General features: G+C 56.7%; 2 protein-coding genes across 2 annotated transcripts in view; both read right to left on the bottom strand.

The window, feature by feature from the left end:
• DMAP1 (DNA methyltransferase 1 associated protein 1) overlaps positions 1-9,239 on the bottom strand; it is a 28,179-nt gene extending 18,940 nt beyond the window's left edge. Inside the window, exons 1-5 of the mRNA XM_038182712.2 lie at positions 9,147-9,239; positions 8,553-8,700; positions 5,845-5,936; positions 4,851-5,046; positions 376-534 (exon numbers count right to left, since the gene is read on the bottom strand). Of these exons, the coding sequence (XP_038038640.1) occupies positions 376-534; positions 4,851-5,046; positions 5,845-5,936; positions 8,553-8,654 (549 nt within the window). The 5' untranslated portion in view covers positions 8,655-8,700; positions 9,147-9,239. The remainder of the gene's footprint in view (positions 1-375; positions 535-4,850; positions 5,047-5,844; positions 5,937-8,552; positions 8,701-9,146) is intronic.
• A 5,335-nt stretch (positions 9,240-14,574) lies between these two features.
• On the bottom strand, positions 14,575-18,123 carry KLF17 (KLF transcription factor 17). The gene is made up of 3 exons (XM_038183172.2): positions 17,889-18,123; positions 16,708-17,668; positions 14,575-15,866 (listed from the first exon to the last, which is right to left on the bottom strand). Exons 1-3 carry the CDS (start codon positions 17,979-17,981, stop codon positions 15,691-15,693), a joined length of 1,230 nt encoding a protein of 409 aa, XP_038039100.2. The 5' UTR covers positions 17,982-18,123; the 3' UTR covers positions 14,575-15,690.
• Between the last annotated feature and the right edge of the window lie 1,130 nt (positions 18,124-19,253).

The following is a 19,253-nucleotide window of genomic DNA, read 5'->3' as shown; positions in this document are numbered from 1 at the left end:
TCCCAATCCCCCGGGGACCAGGAGAAGATCATTCTGCCACGGCCAGGACTGGGACACAGGACCCTCATTTAATCAGTTAAACAAACTCCCCATCTGCCTCATCTTCAGGGAATCACAAGTGTTCTCCTGGCAGGGACAAAGCTAACTTTCTAATAAAATGCAACAGGGAATGAGCACAAGTCACAGTGGATTTAATTACAAACAAAACAAGCAGCAATGCCCTGTGCTGGAAATTCAATATTCCTTCCTGCCAATAATTCATTATTTTCCCCTAATTAAGTTGATATAAAGGGTAATTTGCTCTCTGCAGTGCAGCAAGCCCCGCACGTGCCGTAACAGCAGGTTGCTAGCAGCACCTTGGCCCCTGGGACTCACCTTGAACTGCTGGTGATCATAGCGGTCATGAATCACCACGAAGCGCAGGTCGAAACGCCGAGCCAGGTCGAAGAGGTGGTCTGTCTCGGCTTTGGTCCATGCATCGTCGTGGAGATACATCTGGTACTCCTGCTCCGAGTAGACGGGTACCTGCACCGTCTAAGCAGGGAAGAGAAAAACATGGCAGCTCGTTACAGCACTGCCTTTCTCTCGTGGCCAGCTGGTAGGGGCCAAAAGACTGCAGCCAAGAGCAAGAGCAGGAGGAGGCCGAAGTATCAGGCAGGCACTGCCAGGACCCTGATAGGAAGGGTAACAGAACAGGCAGAGGAATTGATAAGGAACAATACGGGATCTCTACAAACACGACATTCAGGAACTACCGCCTGGTAAGCTGAAACCTATTCCAGGTGGCAGACACAGGCAGTCACCAGCCCACATCCTGACAACAGGTTTCACAACTATCAGGCTAACGTGACAGTGAAACCAAGGCTGGGCCAGCTTCCCTCCATTCTTCCCGTACAGCAGCACCAAGACCTTGACATCAACTGCTCTGACAGCCCACTCTGCCTGGGCTGGGACATGTTCACTGCTTGAGAGGAATGGGACAAACAAGAAGTGGTGGTTCCTAGCCTTTAGCATACCTCTTGCTTTGATACACAACCTACTGCTTCTGCAGCACTGTCCACACCAAGCATGAAAATTGAAAGGCTGGGTGCTGTACAACTGAGACCTGTAAACTCAGCAAAATCTTTGCCCTTCCCTTCCTCATCCACCCTTTCCCCAGCAGAGCTACAAACTGTCCATCCCAGGTGCCAAACCCACACCACATCCTCCAGCCTACAAAGGCTCTGAAAAGCACCCCAGTGACACATGAGTACTAAAGAAACAATACAAGAGCTTACTGTGAGCCCTAGCACACGGTGAAGCAGCAGCTCAAACAAGCCTGTGCTTTTCTCCCTTACCCCTCCCACCACTCCCATAGGGGAACCTCAGTCTGCCTGACCAGGTCCTGCCTCCACAAGAAAAAATTGTGTGCACGTAAGCAGCACGCACTCTTCAACACTTCTGTGCCCTCCTGAGTCCTACACCAGAAATCTCATCCTTGTGAATCCCAAACAGCATCTTTAGGCCCATTCTCCCATCTTTATGCTTCACACAGAAGCATAAAGGTGAAGAACAGCCCTTGGAGACAAGCTGTACCTCAGCCTTCAAGTACCGCTTCCACCAGGAGAAGAGCCATCCTATCAGACACTGTAAGGATGCCCTGGGTACTTCAAGATAAACATATTTTCTAGAGAAGCATACATAGAGGAAAAGAGCCAGCACAGCCCTCTGCAGTGGATGGAAAGGAGGATGACGGTTGCCTGGTTATAAAAGGGAATGAGACAAGAGCAAAAAGCAGTTCCCCAAACGCTTCCCCAGCCACAGACAGTTCACACAGTGCAGTACCCTTCAAAGCTGCAACTTCTAGGAGTTACTTGGTTGCTCGCCCAAGTCACTTAAGGTTTTAGCACCTTGTGGCCATGCAACTGGGAACAAGTCTCTGTGAGAAGGTGAGCACTCGTGAGACACAAAGCCTGAGCCAACCACGAGACAGCTCTCGGTTCAAATGCAGCACAGCCATGAAAATGCAAGTATGACCCCCTCTTCCCAGGAAGGATTTCCAGCAGAAACTGGCAGGGTGTCAGCTGCACACCAAGAATACCAATCTGGAATACCAGCTCGAACTCTGCTGACCCATGCTCAGGGAAGATGAACTGAAATAGGAACAAGTACAGAGACGAGCACCGAGGATGAGTAATGGGGTGGGGAACATGCCCTCCCTCGGCAGATTGGAAGAGAAAGGAGCCTAGCAAAGTAAGCCTGAAAGGGGATCTGACGGCAGGCTTCAAGTACGCTGGGTGGAATTAAGAAAATACCCATGGGAAGAAAAGAAGAGCTGAAATACAGACAAAGAAATTGGCTTGTAAAAAAAATGCCAATTTAGCATGGAAAATTTAACCTGGAAGTGAGAAATGGAGCAAAGAGGGTCTGGAACAAACAGCTTCCCAAGGAAGCACGGGGGCAAGAAAAATCCAACCGCTTGACAAATAGAACTTGATCGCTTTATGAAAGGGACAGGATGGTGCAGGGCCTGAAAGAGCCGAGACGAAGATTCAATGGTGCAGAAAACCCCTCTCAGTCCTACATTTCACACTGTAAACTCACACAATGATGGGCTTTAAATTAGCTGAAACTGCTCAGGAAAGATCGTGGAGCCATGAGACAGCTCTGTGAAAACACCAGCACAATGCTAAGCAGTGGTGAAAAGACAAACTGAACGGTAAAAATGATTAGAAAAAGAGAAACATAGCCAAAGCACAAACCCGCCGTGCTTCTAGAACTGAAGCATGCACTCATAGCCCAGCCATTTCTACAGAAAGGATAATTGAGAACAACAAAGGGCAGATGCATGTCGCAGTACGGAGAGCACAGCACATAGCAAGGACAATTTACTACATCTTGTAACACAAGAGCTCACAGGCACGAAATGAAACACCTAGGTAGCAGTTTAAAACAAAGTGAAAGCACCTTTTCACACCACACAAAATTAACCTGCAGAACTCGTTGCCATAGAATATTCACACAGCAGATTGCTGCCCTGAACGCACCTATTATTAAACACAGATTCCAAGTTCAGAAAGCCCCAAGTTAAACACCACCAGAAGCTAGCAAGAAACACTCCTCTGTATTTGCTGCGTTCTCATATTCTTTCTCTAAGCCTTTACCAATGGTACTCAAGAAGAGAAAGTTGGCTGAGGCAAGCCTGTGCTCCAACACCAGTGAGGCTGCTTTTGTGCTCTTACTTCACAACAGATAGGAAGGATTCTGGGTGGGAGATGGGGGGCACAGAGAAAAGGCAAAGCAACTGAGCAGTGCTGCAGGAGCCAAGTTAAAGAGCTTGAGTGACCAGTAAGACTACACAGTCACACAGAACAACTCTGTGACTACACAGGAAAATGAGCTCGTGTCAAGGGGAGCGAGTGACACAGGCAGAGGTATCAAATATGCATGAAGGAACCAGCAGAAGAGCTTGGAAAAGAAAATAAAATTCCTCTGACACAGCAAATATCTGCAAAACTCCACAAGTGCCTTCTACCTTCTCAACCACAGATCCACAGCAAGGGTAACAACTCGCTGCTCATGTTATATAATGGTGCCTGTGCAGCTGGCAGCATGCTGCAGCACTAATCTAAAGGCTGCAGCCCTGCTGAAGACTTCTCTGTCTGTAAATTCACGGTACGTGATAAAGTTAAGGAAACAAGAATCATGTAATTCAACACCACACATGGCCCCCTCTGATAAACTTGGCTGAACTCAGCCAAAAACTGTTACAGAGGCAGAGTCCTGGAGACAATTACGCTCCCAAAGTCTCACACAGACAGCTAGGTAGGTGCCTTGACTAAGCGAGTCCTGTTTCAGACTTCCACCCTAGACATCAGAGAGCAGATACCACAGGAGGCTCTTACCAGCGTCCCAACAAAAGAGAAAGCATCAGTCAGAGCTGGAGCCTTCTAACATACAAGGTCAACCAAGCACTTAACTCCGCAGGAAGCCAGGCTTTGTTAGTGCTGACGCTCTGTGGGTTGCAAACTTGAAATGTTGTATACAGTTATACACAAGCAGAGCTTTTGTGGAATCATGTGATCACATGCTTTTTTTTTTCCTCCCTTTTCCTCTTCAGATTTGCATCACGAAGAGGGTTAAATTATGTGATGGAGGCACCCTAACTCTGTCCCTTCCTAATTTCTGAGGTCCTGACTTTGAAATACAAATCTTGATGTAGCTTCCTTTGTGCATACACACAAAAGCACTAACCACTCAAAGCAGATACATCTGGGACAAAAGACAGCAGGAGATTATAACAACACATTGTGCTAATTTAACATAAGATGCAAGGAACAGGGGACTGCACCACGCCGATACCACAGGAGCAATTTCAGAGGAACACAGTGTAATTCAGTATCTGTGCTGGAATTTGGCCAAGAAGCTGCAAACCAGCTTTTTGGCCAACAAGCTACAAGCGAATTTTTTCATCCTGGGCAAGATAACAAGGCTTCTGACTTCAATGTCTTGCTCAGAATAGAATATCTTTTACTACCCAGAGCCTGTAATCAGGGAGAGGACGTTGGTTAAGAAGTTAATTAAATGGTACAGTGCCTCCTCGCCGTATCAGTTACTGCACCCGAGACACAGAGGTACTCTGGCAAGCTCTGACCACACGCTGAGCCCGCTTAGCTTGAAGGATTTGGAGGCTCCAGAGTCTGAGGTCGCACAGCTGTAGGCCATGCTGCTATTTAAAATGCAGTTACCAAACCGAATTCAGCCTTCACGTGTTGAAAGAACCAACTTCCCGTCTGGGCATTCAGGAGGCTGACAAAAGAGAGCTCCCTGCTGCTGTTTATAGGCTGCTGTTTGGAAGTGCTCCCACTTACTTTATTGAACCTGGCAAACGGGTAGTCCTTCCCCTCCTCCGCTGCTCTCCTCCAGTGGTAGAACATCGCCCCATCTTTTCTCGCCGGGTTGGTGAAGGGCATCCACTTCCAAGGCCGGACTTTCTTGGACCCCAGTTTTGCTTTGACAGTTCGATAACCCTGAGTTGTGTCGCTTGGCAGCAGCGGAGGCGCATCCCTGTGGTGGAAACAAGCACTGGCTGAAGAGAAGCAGGAAGCAGCCCAGGGCAAACCCAGAGAGAGTTCAGACTCCCACTCTGGAGTAGGATTTGCCACCAGAACGTCTAGGGTGGGAAAACCTGAGCTTTCTGCCAGCTTTTGCACTTCCCAGACTGCAATGCTAATATGCTCAGCTCCTCCAAGATGCTTCAGTCCTGGGTCGCATAAGAACACCTACCTCCAAACTCCTCTAAGCCAACCTCTGATATAATCTAAAGCACAGCCCAAAGCCACTAAGGTAGAAAGGATGAGAAGACTGTTAGATACTGGCAGAGAAATAATTTTCACTGCATAAATTTGAAGTCACATGCATCAGAGGACAGAACACACGGCATGGATGAACAGAATCATGAGGAAAGCCATGCAAGAGTCCTCTGGGGCAAGAGCAGAATTCATAGCGAGCCAAATACAGGCTGCAGCAGAATCTCTGATGAGAAAAAAAAATAATCGGGTGCTATACCCAGTCCCCCCAAAAAATAGGGTTAGATACAGAAGGATAACAACACTACCTTGTCTGCACTAGCCTATTGTGCCCGTACCTGATTCATCGCATACACAAAGTAAATTCCTCAAATTCAGAGGAGAGAGGCAAGGCACTGGACATCAAAGTCTAAGAGAGGAACACAGGTGGGCCAAGAACAAAGGGCAATGAATCTGGAACCAAGACTGTCCATAATTTCAAGTGGATGCTGCCCTGCCACCAAAAGCCCAGGCTACCCCCCAACCTGCACAGATGAGCACAAGCTCTCACTCTTACTTTTTGTCAGAGTAGAGGAGTGCGTAAACTTCTCGGTGCATTCCTTCTGGCCTCTTAAACGTCAACGTCTCTGAAGATTTCTTGGATTTTTTCTGAAACAGAAGATTTGAATTTTAGTTTCAGACATGGCAATCCCCGAGGGAACACACAAAACCACACAGCCTGGTGCCCTGTTCCGGTTTTCACTTCTATCTATCCTTTTTCAGACACCTTGAGTGTCTCCAGGAGAGTGCCTGTTCCTGGTGGAAGACATCAGCAGACAAAGCACACCTGCTTTCAGCGACAGCACTCAAAAACTCGGACACCTATGCTGTAGAAAACATGCACTTCAGTTCCAGGTTGAAATCTGGCTGCAGTTTTCAGGGGCTGGTACCCTAATGCTTTCTGCACTAGGCAAGTACTGTCTCCATATGAAGGTATTAAACAATTTAATTGACTTCTCTAACATTTAAAGATATTAAGAAATGTCTTCCTACTCTCTTTTAGCTTCTGTCACCTTGTTCTGCAGCAACAGATCAAGCTCTTAGAGCAGCCCCTATGACAAAACTAGAGAAGAGGAGAATTCGGGACAGACAACTCAATCTTGCCCTTAAAACTTCATCAGAGTTGATGGTTTCTAAGCCACTTTCCTCCTCATACCACATACACAGCTTTATAAATATGTAATCAGCTTTGGATTCCAGTGGACACATTAGGAGCTGCATTATCAAGGTACACTTTGACTGGGCTGGGTTTACTGAGTAATGCAGAGCATTTGGTCTAATTGTACCATCTTTCTAACTCCTTACCCTTCCCACGTGACTCCTTTTTAATGTACTTGTTTACCATATCACTAACAACTTTGAAATCAGAGTATTTTGCAACAGTAAAAACTAACACCGTAAGATAAATTATATTAAATGCTTCACCAAGCAAATTCAAAATCCCAATTAAAGAAAAAAATCTAACAGCCTGTACTACAAGGATTTCCCATAAAACTTCACTGCAGACATCCATTACATTAGCACCTTTTCACTCCTAATCAAATACCTTTCTTCCAACTTGTCAATCACTTTGCCCAGGAGCAATGTAAGGCCAACCAAGGCAGTTACCCATGGGTCACCACATGCCCTGTTTGAATGCTGGCTTCTGGAATTCCCCCAAAGTTCCCAGATTTATTAAAAGTTAATGTCAGCAGGCCATAGATCAGCTCAGCCAGCTCTTTTAGGAGTTGAGAACAAATTACCTGGTCCTGCTGATTTCAACGTTTTTATGCCTAGTAATTTTTTTTAAAACATTCTCAGTCACTAATGGACTGGAAAGCACTTCATCATTCTCCCGTGATTTAAAGGCATCAATCTGGTCCTTTTCTAATTGAGAACAGAACTATTTCCTGAGCAAATGCTGCACTGTTACTAGCAACATTTACCTCTCCATCTGATAACGGGGTATTTATGCCTTTGGTGTGATTTAGCTTCTGTACTTTGTAGAAATTCCAAATGTTTCGCTCACAACTGCACGCAGCCTCTTGCAACACTCCTGAAACATCTCGCTGCACCTCCCCTTCCTCTCTTTTACCATTAGCCAGGCAAATCTGAGAAGAAACTCATCTGGTCCTCTCTTCAAAAGACACAGACATCCACCAGCACTCCTTCAGCTCCCTGCCAGCTAACAGACAAACACATCTAAATCAAAGAACTCACAACTCTGAACGCTCAGTGGCACAACATCGCAGGCTGAATCCTGCCAGAGAGCGGCTCACTAGACATCAAAACAGCTGATAACTGGCAACTTGAACACGTCAACCTTTCAATTACTGAAACTCATCAGTTTTCAACTACACCAATTATACACTGCGTACTCGATTCCCAGCCAGGCAGCCGTGAAACCATTATGTTTCTTTTCAGAAACAAACACCTCAGTGGAAGCAAGCAAGGACAGTCAAGCAGCACTTTGGGTGATGAAGGCATGTTTTGGTTTGTTTTTAAAACCAACGCACAGGCTTTACTTCAGATGAGACCATCTCTGTACCAGAGAACTGGTGACTTCCTCTCCCCCACCTCATTTCCAAACACCTCCAGGCCTCATAACCAGCTGTGAACTGGCACTGCTAGCATGTTGCAAAGCATGGAACAGCTAAGACCTTACCTCCTGAACACAGAAGGCAACAACATCCCGTAGCATATTACCACAGATAATGCAGCATGTGACTGCATCCTTCCTTAAGTAAACTTCCAGTTTACCAACTTGCCCACGTTCCTATAGGCAACAGCTTTCCCGATGCCCAAACAGCTTGCCCACACAAGGGCTAAGCACTTCGTTATAGGACATTTACCATTTAACCATATCAGACAATGTTCTGCCCTTCTAAAACAGGTCAGCTTTTTATTATTTACAAATGCTTGGGGGCTAGATAGCAAACACACTTCCTACTTACCCCAAAAGACAGGAATTTTAGAGACAGCAGAAAACATTCTGGGGCCAGGCCCAGCTCACAAGAGCACCGTTTGTACAGCTACAGCTGAAATATCCTGAACTCCCCTATCCTAAGAACACCAGGAACACAGGAGTGGGGCCCTACAGGCATTTCTGGGTATGCCTGGAGAGTGTGAAAATAAACAGACCATGACAGAACTTGCTTTCTTCCACCCTTCTTCAAGCACCCACCACACGCAAGGCCAGCCAGCACCCAGCAGAGGAGCCGCAGCTGTTGCAGCACCACGTTTTACCTTATCTGAGTTGATGATGTCCTTCTTGTTGATGGTGCCCGTGTTCTCCGACTCCACTCCCCCCAGCTCCAGGATGTCCCGCACGTCCGCGCCCGTCGCCATCGCGCCAGCTGCCCGCTCGCCTCCACCACCGCCGTCCTGTCCAGCTCTGGAGGGGGAAAACCGAGGAGTTGGGGTCAGCGGGGCCCTCCTGGGGGTGGGCTGGCACCATAAAACCCATAGATACACCCCCAGAGACACACAGACACACAGACACATGGAGGTACACGTGTGCACACACCTGTATACACATATATACACATATATACACGTATAATGCACCTATATACACATAGCTATGTATATACCCGTACATACACACACCCCCCACCCCAGGCCCCCTCCTAGGCCTCCTCCTGCCGCCCCCACCGGCCGCCTCCCCTCCCCCAGGCCCAATACCGGGTCCCGGGACCCAGCCAGCCCCGCGATGCCGGCACACCGAGACCCCAGCCGCTCAGAGGGAGGCCCGGGGGTGCCGCAGAGCTCCTCCCGCCACCCCCGGTGCCCGCAGCCCCCCGCAGGCCGCCCCGGGCCCGCTCCCGGCGCCGCTCTCACCCGCGCCGGCTGGGCGGCCAGCGGCACGGTGCGTCCCTCACGGCTCTCCGGGCACTTCCGCTTCCGGTCCCGCCGAGAGGCGCCCGGAATAGCCCGGAAGGATTTTAAGGGAGCACCCACTGGGTTAATAGGGGGGGGGGGGGGGGGGGGGGAGCGCGGGGGGCGCAGTGCGGAAGGTCGCGGGTTCCAATCCCGCTCCCGGCGGCTCGCAGCCGGCCCCGGGGAGGTGGTGCTGAGCCCCCCGTGCTGCGGCCCCAAAGCGGTGCCCGGAGCCCCGAGGAGCCCCCATCCTTCATTCCCGGCTCGGGGTGGGCAGCACGCTGCCGGCCGGCCCGGTGCTGCGCCAGGAGGTGGCAGCACAGCCATGTCGGGCTGGATACACGCCGGGCTCCTTCCTCCAGGACACCCCAAAAACCTCGCGGTGGCGGTGCCCAAAGGCAGGGCACTGCTGCCTGGCAGCACCATGGGGCCTGGCTGGGCTCAATGACCACGGAGCAGGGCTGGGGCAGGCCCCCAGTGATGGCAGAGGGCAGCCCACCCATGCCCCACCATGCCCCACCATGTCCCACCAAGCACTCAGCCCTCCCACTCTCCATGGTGTCCTGGAGCTGCTCGGGGCTCCATGGGGCTCCCAAGGAGCGTTTCCGTCCCCTGGTCCTGTCCCTGGTGTTTGAGCGTGGCCATCACACCCAACAGAGACCCGCTGGCTGTGCCAGGTGACTGCAGGCCAGGCGGGCGCTGCCCCACGTCGCACGCTGGGGCCGCAGCTCCTGGCGTCGCCTGACGGAGCACGCGTTCCTCACCGGCACCCTTGGCAAGGAACCGTCCCGCAGAGCTGCGGAGCAGCAGCTCGTACCCGAGTCTGCAGGCAGAAGTGAAAGTTTTAATAACGGGGCTGCCTTGCTTCCTCTTCCATGCAGAAGGAAAAGGGGGGAGTGGGAAAGGAGGAGGAAGCAGTAGTACAGGGCCGTGAGGAATCCCCACAAGTCTCCTTCCCTCTGCACTGAGGCAGGAGCAAGGCTGCCCAGTGGTAATTTGTCCCAAGCACAAGGTTTCAGCACCGGGACAAGCTGAAGCCTCCTGTGCCAGGGGAGGCTCCCCAGCACCAGCCCCCAGCCCCATCCTGCTGGCAGCCCCTCCCTGCACAGACTGCACCATCCGCTGGGACCACATCAGTGCACCCCACCAGCAGCTCTCGGCACCTCTGGAGCACTGCCTGTTGTCCCCAGGACTCACTTACCCCTCCCCGCCCTGCTGCCACCCCTAATGAGGGTGGCTTTCAGCATTCGGCCCTTCTTCCCACAGCAGCCTGGCAAGGACAGAGCCGGTCCCAAGGCCGCTCCCGCCTGGCCCGTTTGCTCTCAGCCCTGCTGTGTCCATCCAAGTCCTGCCCGTGCCAGCGTGTGTGGCTGCTCGCCGCTCCAGCAGCCTGTGGTTTAGGAACCTCCCGAGCCAGAGGCTGCATCTGGCTGCAGGCTGTCAGCAGTCCCGTGTAACAGGGTGCCACTCATCAGCCTTTTTGGGATCTCCACCATAACAACCTGCCCGAGGTGCCTCTTTCCTCCAGCCGTGCCGCGATGCTCCTGCTCACCGGGACCAGTCCCACGTGCACTGCCCAGATGTGGCGTGCTGGGTTTGGCCTGGGATGCCATACAACTTTCCACTTCATTTCCTGGTCCTTTTTTAATCGTTCCTTTCTCTGTTAATGACTCTGGCCCAGAGGTGGTGTCCCCTCTTCCCCAGGGTGGGTCTGCAGGGGGAGACAAGACTCCAGCACTGTTCAGAGGAAGGCTGCCGGCCCCATCTCACCCCTGCTCTCCCTGCAGAGCTTGGCAGTTGCCTCAGGGAGCTCCTCACCATCAGAGGAGGAGCATCTCTCTTAGCCCCTCGCTTGCGGGTCATTCACACTTTGTTCACGAAGCTATTCAGCAGCACTTCTAAAAACCACAGCCAATTCTCATATAAAATCCAGAGACAGATGGCCATTCCGTGTCCTTGAGTTTTCATTTTAACCCCTGTTTTTATGCCTGAACTACTCAAGCCCAGCTTCCAGCCTTGCCTTTTCCTGCTGGATCCCCGGCACCCTCAGCCCTACCCTGCTGCGGGGCGCTGCCGTCCGCTCGCTCCCCTCAATAAACTGCCAGCAGCACATTTTGAGCTCTTCTCCCTGTGGCAGAACCATCTTAACCTCACAAAGCACAGCCGTGGAGGACAGATCTCACCTCCACGTGCGTGGGTGTCACCGCAGGGCTGTGTGTCCCACCAGGAGCTGTAGGGACCTGCAAGCGAAACTCATCAGCAGGGAGCTTCTGCTGACCTGATCAGCAGCCAGGCAATTAGCACAGCTTTCACAGGAACCCGGAGAGGTGGTTTCTGGGCAGCAATCGCTGCATCCAGGAGCTTTCACAGCCTTCACCGAGCAAAGGGGCACAGCTGGAGAGTTCGGTCACCCTCAGGCACCTGGTCCTGGTGCAGGATGCTCGGCCCATGCCTGGCTCGGGGCACAGCCGCGGTGGCCCCGGGCCAGAGGTGTGCGTGTCTGCAGCCTGTGGCTCGAGGCGTGCGTGTCCCCCAGGCTGGCACCAGCGGAGGAGGACAAGTGCAAACACTGCGGCCAGCGGAGGAGGTTATCTGGGGCCCAGCAGTGGAAAAACTCTCGGTGTGTGACTAAGGCACGATAGCACCAGGTGTGGGTCCAGGCAGGGCGAGCGAACCGGGGAGTTATCGCTTCCCCGTGGATTCAGGTGCCTGAAGCCAAATGTTTCCTAAGGGTGCGGTGACAGCCACGGCCCCGCTATCGCGGCGCCTGGCCCACCCCATGGCCCGGCAGCGGGGATGCGGGGGCCGGCTGCTGGATTTTCCCCCATGGTGGGGACAGGACGCCAGCCCCAGGAGTGTCTCTCCTTTGCTCCGTTCCCAGGAGGTAAAACGAGTAAACCCACCATGGGTCTGCATCACCTCGCTGCCCACAGCGTCGCCCCTGATCCTGAAGCACCTGGGCCCCATCCCACAGCTGGCATCCCTGTCCCATCTCCCCAGACCCGTGACCCCTTCTCCTGATTAAGAAGCTCCCCCCTGCAGCCATGACCCTCCCTGGGGCCCAATCCTGCCAGCAGGTGACTGCACGGAGCCGGCCACGCTGCGGCCGTGACTCAACCCTGTGCTGGGCCCTGTTGCTCCATGTCTCGCTGCTTCCTTCCCCGCTGGGCTGCCCCAGCTTGGCTGGGCCGTAAGGTTGGGGCAGGAGGGTCAGGGACCTCAGTTTTGCCTTCTACCACAGTCCTGGGGGCCTCAGCCAGCCTGAGCCCAGGTTTGGGAGAAAGGGAGCCCAGGCTGGATGTTGGGGGGGGATAATGGCCCAGCATGGGCACTGTGGTGTTGCCCTGCCAGCCACCTTCACCCCAGCACCCTGCCCCTCTCAGGACCATCCTGGGGCAGCAGGGTGCAGTGCTGGTGCCACGTCTCCTGAGAAGCAGGCTCCCACCTGCTTTACCAGAGCGTTTCGGGACCCACATGCCCCTGCCAGGCCAGGGCAAAGCACTCTCCAGCTCACCTGGCAAGAATCGTGCCCCAACCCTGCCTTCCCCAGCACCCGCCTGCCAAAAAAAGCGTTTCTCAGCGCTCCTGAGGCTGTTTTCTTGCTGCCCTCATCACTTTGCAGGGCAGGTTTTGCCAGGGAAAGGACCGGACTCCCTTCTCCAACGGTCAGTGCATCTTGGCCAGGCAATTGGGAGAGGGTGTTTTTTATTAACAACAAATTAGGTGTAATTGCCGTTTCCACTGCGGCCACTCCTCGCCCCGGCGAGGCTCCCGGCCGTACCGGTGCCCGTAGGAGCTCACCCACGGCATGGGAGCCCCGGCACCCCCAGCCCCATTCTCGGCCCCGTGCGAGGCAGCAGCAGTGAGCACGGAGCCAGGCCCCGCTCCCGCCCCAGTGCAGCGATGATGAAAGGCGAGGAAGAACTGGTTTGTGCTCTGATCTCACAGCCCAGCCTCAAAACAGCCGCGGACTGTCACTCCGGCTCCCAGGATGCTCGGGGAGGACAGGACAGCAGAGCCAGCCTTTCCAGTGGGACAGGATGGTTGGAGAAATTCATCGTTCCCCTGGAAATAAAAATAATAATCATAATAAAAACACAAAGCCAGAGATTACTTATATGCACACAAACACGCAGGCACGCACTCTCTCCCCATCTGGCTTTGCCAGCCTGACTCATCGCTAATTCAAACAGCCCACACCTTTCCCTCTCCCTCCATGTGACATTTCAAACAAGTCTCTGGGGAAGAGGCAGCAGCCCTGGCACTTTGCTCCGTGTGTCCTGCTGGTGTCAGACCCTTGCCCTCAGGCACAGGGGTCCCAGCAGCGAGATGTGCCCAGTGCCCCACAGTGGGTCCCCAGTGTCCCGGCACAGTCACGTCCACGCGCACACCCCTCAGAAACTGGGGCAAGCTGAGGGTGGAGGCGGCTGCAGAAAGGACAAGTGGATCGGTGACACCTGCATACGGAGCCCCGTGGTCCCACGCCTGCAGGCAGGATGCAAAGCCCTAAAAACTCCCTGCCACCCTCCTGGTGGCACCCCACCAGCCCGGGGCAGACCCCAGGAGAGCCGCTCCCGCTCTGCCCTTCCCCACTTTCCTCTAGCCCAGCTCACCGCAGCCACCAGCAGGATGAGCCCAGCCCTATTCCAGGACCACAGCCCAGCCCCAACCAATTTCCAGGAGCCCCAGGAGGATGCCACCACCCCGGGCAGGGTGATGCTGGGGGCCAGGGCACCGCGCAGCCCGCAGCGTGCGCTCCCAACATGGCATCAGGTCCGGGCAAGCCCCGGCCTTCGGAGGGCTGCGTGCATCACGGGTAATCAGCCGTGGGAGGGAGGGAGGCCGGGATGGAGCCAGACCTGCTCGCTGAGCTCGGGACCTGCCAGCACGCTGCTGCTGAGTCACCCCCATTAGCGCCAGGAAGCCTCAGCACCTGAGCGCCAAGGGGGGGACAGCGGGGACAGCACATGGAGCCAGGTGGCCAGCACCCACCTTCTGGTGGGGACAGCACAGCCAGTGCCACACAGCTCCTGCTGCTGGGGACAGCAGGACAGAGCACTGAGAGAAGGCACCAGGTTTGGTGAGGCCGCCGTAAGGTTTCGGCTGCCATTCCCCTCGGCAGTGACTCACCGCAGGACCGGTCACGCCATCCCTGTGCCGCAATTGCCCCATCTGCAGATTAGGGAAACTGAGGCACGGGGAAGTGGGGTGACTCAAGAGCTGTTGCACAGGAGATGCCGCTCGGATGCCGAGGCTTGGGCGTTCCCCCATCGATCCTCCGCAGCTAACTTAAGCAGAAATGAACATCGATGTAAATATTTACTGACAAGCGAGCCCAGCCTCACCCACTCCTCTTAGAAGAAAGCTTTAAAGTAAACTCTCCTGGCTCTTTCAAGTTTACATCTTGTTTATTTATTATACAGCAGATCACAATATTTCAACAGTTTGCATATAAAGAAAAGTAACATTTCGGAGTGCGAGAGACCTAACGTGCCCAAGCAGAGAAATGTTAATTAACAATATACACAGACGGGAACAGTGCACTTCCCAAAGCCGAGACTCTCCTGTGTTCCCAGCCGGAAGAAAAAAAATATATTAAAAAACAGAAACATTATATATTACTGCTTTGTTTAATTTACAACTCGCTTTGCAGAAGCTGCACATAAAAAGACTCATTTTCTTTTGAGTTTTCTCTTTTTTTTCCCTCTAAGAAAGTTTCAAGTATAGCAGAGACCTGGGCATTCATAGCTGGACTCACTGTCCTTTACACACTAAGTTTAAAAAAAGCAGCATGGGGAAGGCAGCTGCAGCAGTACCTGGTGTCATCCTGAGGGGAAGAACAAAACAAATTAAAGCAGACCATGAGGTGAGAGCCACTTTCGGGCTCCCAGGCGCAGAACTGTGGGATCAGCCGGGACGGGACCACCCGGCAGGGTCCCAAGCTGGTATCGGGAGCATCCCTCGCTCCCTGTGCGAGGTGACACCGTGCTGCCGACCCCTGCAAACCTTTCCACCCATGAGCCATGATCAGATCCCACCCTCACCTTATCCTCTCGGGGCTTTGGGGCCAGGAGGTTTGTTTTGAAGGCCACAACCAAGCAGAGCAGAGCCACGGGACACAGGTCCCCAGCAGGAGCTCGGCCACTGTCAGCCACCACAGTCCCCAGTGCCAGGATCAGGGAGGAGTTTTTTGGTTTTTAATTTTTAAAGCTGTTGCCAAATACAAGCTAGGAGCTCTGGGGACAGACCCCTGCTGCACCAGACCCCTCCAGTGGCTCCTGGGCAGGCGACGCTCCCCGCAGCCCTGCTCCCCACACCTCCACCCCAAAAAGCAGCCCTTCCTTCCCCAGCACGCAGCCGAGCCCAGCTCCAACAGCGGGGGCAGGAGGAGAAGAGGAGTTATCAGCTACAAGCGGAGAGGGGCTGGGCTGCTCCCCAGCACCGGCCCGACGCTATTTACACCGTGAGGAGCTGCTCCTGGGGCAGGGGGGAGGCCGAGCACAGCTCACATGTGCCGCTTCATGTGGAGGGCGAGGTGGTCGGAGCGAGAGAAAGCCCGCTCGCAGAGGTGGCACTGGAAGGGCCGGTGCCCCGTGTGCTTGCGGTAGTGGCGGGTCAGCTCGTCGGAGCGGGCAAACTTCCAGCCACAGCCTTCCCAGGTGCAGTGGTAGGGCTTCTCGCCTGCGGGGGAGAGAGGGGGGTCAGCGGGCACATGGGGGGGGGGGTCCCAACCCTCCACGGGCCTTCACCCGTGTCCCCCTGCCCTCCCCTGCGTCCCCCCTGCCCTCCCCTGCTTTTTGAGGGATCCCTGCCCACCACCCCATGCCACGCACCTTCCCCTGACTCCCATTTTCACCTGACCCCCTTTTGTCTCCCATCTTGTCGCTTTCCCCACTGCTACCCCGCATGCCCCCGTGCCACCATGGGGTCTGTCTGTCCCCTGCACACCCCTACCCCATGTGTCTCTGCCCTGCTTCAAGCTGCAGCTGCTCCCCTGCCCGTCCCTGCTGCGGATCCTCGCCATGTACCGCAGCCCAGCTCCGCTGGGGGGCCTCACCAGCACCCCCAGCCCACCCTGGGGACCCCTCCCCATTTGTCCTCAGCCCAGCTGCGGGGCTTGTCCATGCGGCCGCTCGGGGAACCCTATACACCGGGGGACATCTCACTGCATGCCCTGATCCCTGTGCGCTCCTGCCCAGCCCCAACACGGGGTCCTGAGCACCCCTGCCCCCTATGCAGGCTGCGGGGTCACCCTGATCACAGCCCGGCCCCACCACCACCGGGACCCCACAAACACCCCACTGGGCTGGGGGCTCCCTCAAACACACCCAAACCGACATCAGGACGCCCCCTCGGTGCTCCCCTCCAGCAGAGACCCCGCGTGCGCCCCCGGTGCCTCCAACCCCGCTCCCACCGCACTGCTCCGGGGCTGCGCCCGCCCCACACCGCGGTCCCCCGGCCCCTCTCCATGCGCATCCCGAGCCCGCCCCGACCCCTGCCGCCCCCTCGGGGCTTTCCTTACCCGTGTGTGTCCGCATGTGCGCCTTGAGGTGGGAGCTCTTGGTGTAGGTCTTGCCGCAGCCCGGGTATTCACAGTTGTGGGTCGCCGTCCGCTTGCGCGCCCAGGAGCGGCGGCCGCGCTTGGGCTTGCAGTCCTCGGGGGGGGCCCCGGCTGGGAAATACTCCAGCACCGGAGAGTTGGGCGGTGTGACCAGCAACCCCGGCAGCCCCCCCGGGCCCGGCCCCGGCCCCTTGAGGGGCTCCCTGAAAACACTGAAGTGTCCATGAAACTGCGGCGGCGGCTGGGGGGCGAAGTGGGGCGCGTAGCGGTGCGGGGCCACGGCGTAGTGGGGCAGCAGGTCGGCCAGGAGGTGGGGGTCGGTGCCGGGCAGAGGCTCCTCGGGGGGAGCCAGACGGCCGTGGGCGAAGCCCGGGTAAGGCAGCGGTGGCCCCGGCACCGGGCCCGGCGCCATGCGGGGGGGCTTGTGCTCGCCGCCGCCCGGCCCCAGGTAGTCGCCACCGGGCATCCCCAGCATGCAGGCTCGCTCCTCGGGCTGCTCCTTCTTGATGCGGGGTCCGAAGGGCTGCGAGGGGTCCAGGGGCAGCGGGCGGCTCAGGGCCGGGTGGAGGGGCGGGTGGTGGTGGTGATGGTGGTGGGGGCCGCCGGGCACCCGCAGCTCCGTGTACTCCCTGCGCTGCAGGTCGCAGTGGCCGGGCAGGTCCGGGGTGAGCAGCTCGGCCACGTAGCTGTGGCCCTGGCCCTCGGGGTAAGGAGCCGGGAACTTGCCCGGAGTCGGGTAGGAGCCGTCGCTGTCATACGTGGTGCCGCAGCTCTCCGGGGTCTCGGGCAGGGGGTAGTTGGGGCCGGGCGGTCCCTGCCCGCCGCTGCTGGTGTGCGCCAGGATGAAATCCAAATCCACGAACTTCCCCAAGTCGTCCTCCTCCCGCTTCACGGCGGCGGGGCCGTCCTGCTGCAGCATCCTCTGCGGGGAGAGGGGCGTCAGGGCCGGCGGCACCCCCCTGCCCGGTGCACCGGGACCCCAAACCCCTCCGACGGGGCGGCACCGCCCCCCCCCGGGGCGCCCTCCGACGGCTGGAAGGGGGCTCGGCGGTGGGGCTGAGCACCGAACCCGGTGCCCCCCACCCACCCACCCGGTGCCCCCCACCCCCCAACCCCCCCCCGCCCCTTTCCCCGGTGCTTACGTGGAGCATATCAGCCGGGCGCTCCTCCAGCGGCAGCAGGTTGGCGAAGGTGGAGATGGAGGGCAGGGCGCTCTCGTCCACGGCCGCCGCCATGGCGAGCCGGGACCGGGCACCGGGGGGGGGCCGGAGCGGGCTGGGGGCAGCGCGGTGCGCGGGGCCCGGCTCCGCTCCCCGCGGCGGCGGCAGCGCTGCTCTGCACCGCCCCGCGCCCCTAAGCTGTTAACAGCATGGCTGCGCCCCCATTGGCCCGCTGCGCATTGATATTCACCGCCCGGCCCCCCCATTGGCTTGGGCAGGGCTTTGGGCACGCCCCCCTCATGTTTAGTCACGCCCCCCCCCCGTGGGGGTGCCCCGACGGGGCCGGGTGGGGGTCCCAGACCCGGTCCCTATCCGTGCCCGTGTCCCCAATCCCGGTCCCTATCCATGCCCTGATCCCGGTCCCTGCCCGGGTTGCCGGTGCCCGGTGAGCACGGCGAGGTGGGGGGCTCCCTGCCCCGCTATGGGAACAGGGGGGTCCCGGGGTGGGGGTCCCAGGACAGTGCGGGCCACCAGGGTGCTGGTTTGGGTCCCTGGGGGCTCTCCATGCGCTGCCCATGGGGTGAGCGGGGAGCGCAAAGGCTGCGGTGTCCCTGCCCCACAGGGGGTACCCACACCCCGCTGGCTGTTCCACGCTGCTGTGCGTGGACACAAGCGGGTGCCAGGGCCGGCGAGCTGGGCACAGTTTTGTCCCAAAAAATTCCAAGCAAAGGAACCACCACGATGGGTGCCGGTGCTGGGGTGGGAGGCAGCGCTGCGCGGTGCTGTGCCCCCCGTGCCACCCGCTTCGTGTAACGGTGTCGGTGAGGCCGTGTCCCCCCGTGCCGGTGCCGTCGGTGGGGCAATCAGCAGCCCAGAGCGCAGCAGCTCCCATCTGGCCGCGCGCAGGGTGCGTGTGCGAGCAGAGATAACCAGCGGGGGGCTGGCAGCCTGCCTGCCTCGCTTCATCTCGCCCCACAGCCCCCACGGGACGTTTGCCTGCCTTGCCTAGGGACCCACGGCACAGCCAAGCCCCCTGTGCCCTGCCACGGAGGGCAGGGGGCTGCGGTGCTACCCTGCCCGCCCCATGGAGCCCCCCGCACGGTGCTGTCCACCAGAGAGCTTCCCACAGTGGGGGCTGCTCAGGGAGCAGGGGGTCCCCCTCCCTGACGTCAAGTGGGCACACGGACACATGGCACAGGGAGAACGGGCACCAGGCAGCCTCCTCCGGGGGCTCTGTGCCGTCCCGGTCCCGCTGGGAGACCTCCTCCGCTTGGCCTCCCTCCAGGCAGTACCAGGAATGGCCCGGTTACTGTTGCGTTTGTCAAGAAGCAATAGCCCTTATCTCCC

Source organism: Anas platyrhynchos, chromosome 8 (genome assembly GCF_047663525.1).
Source record: "Anas platyrhynchos isolate ZD024472 breed Pekin duck chromosome 8, IASCAAS_PekinDuck_T2T, whole genome shotgun sequence".
Classification (NCBI taxonomy): domain Eukaryota; kingdom Metazoa; phylum Chordata; class Aves; order Anseriformes; family Anatidae; genus Anas; species Anas platyrhynchos.
The sequence above is the reverse complement of the archived record's forward strand: the minus strand, read 5'-3'. Positions and strand labels throughout refer to the sequence as shown.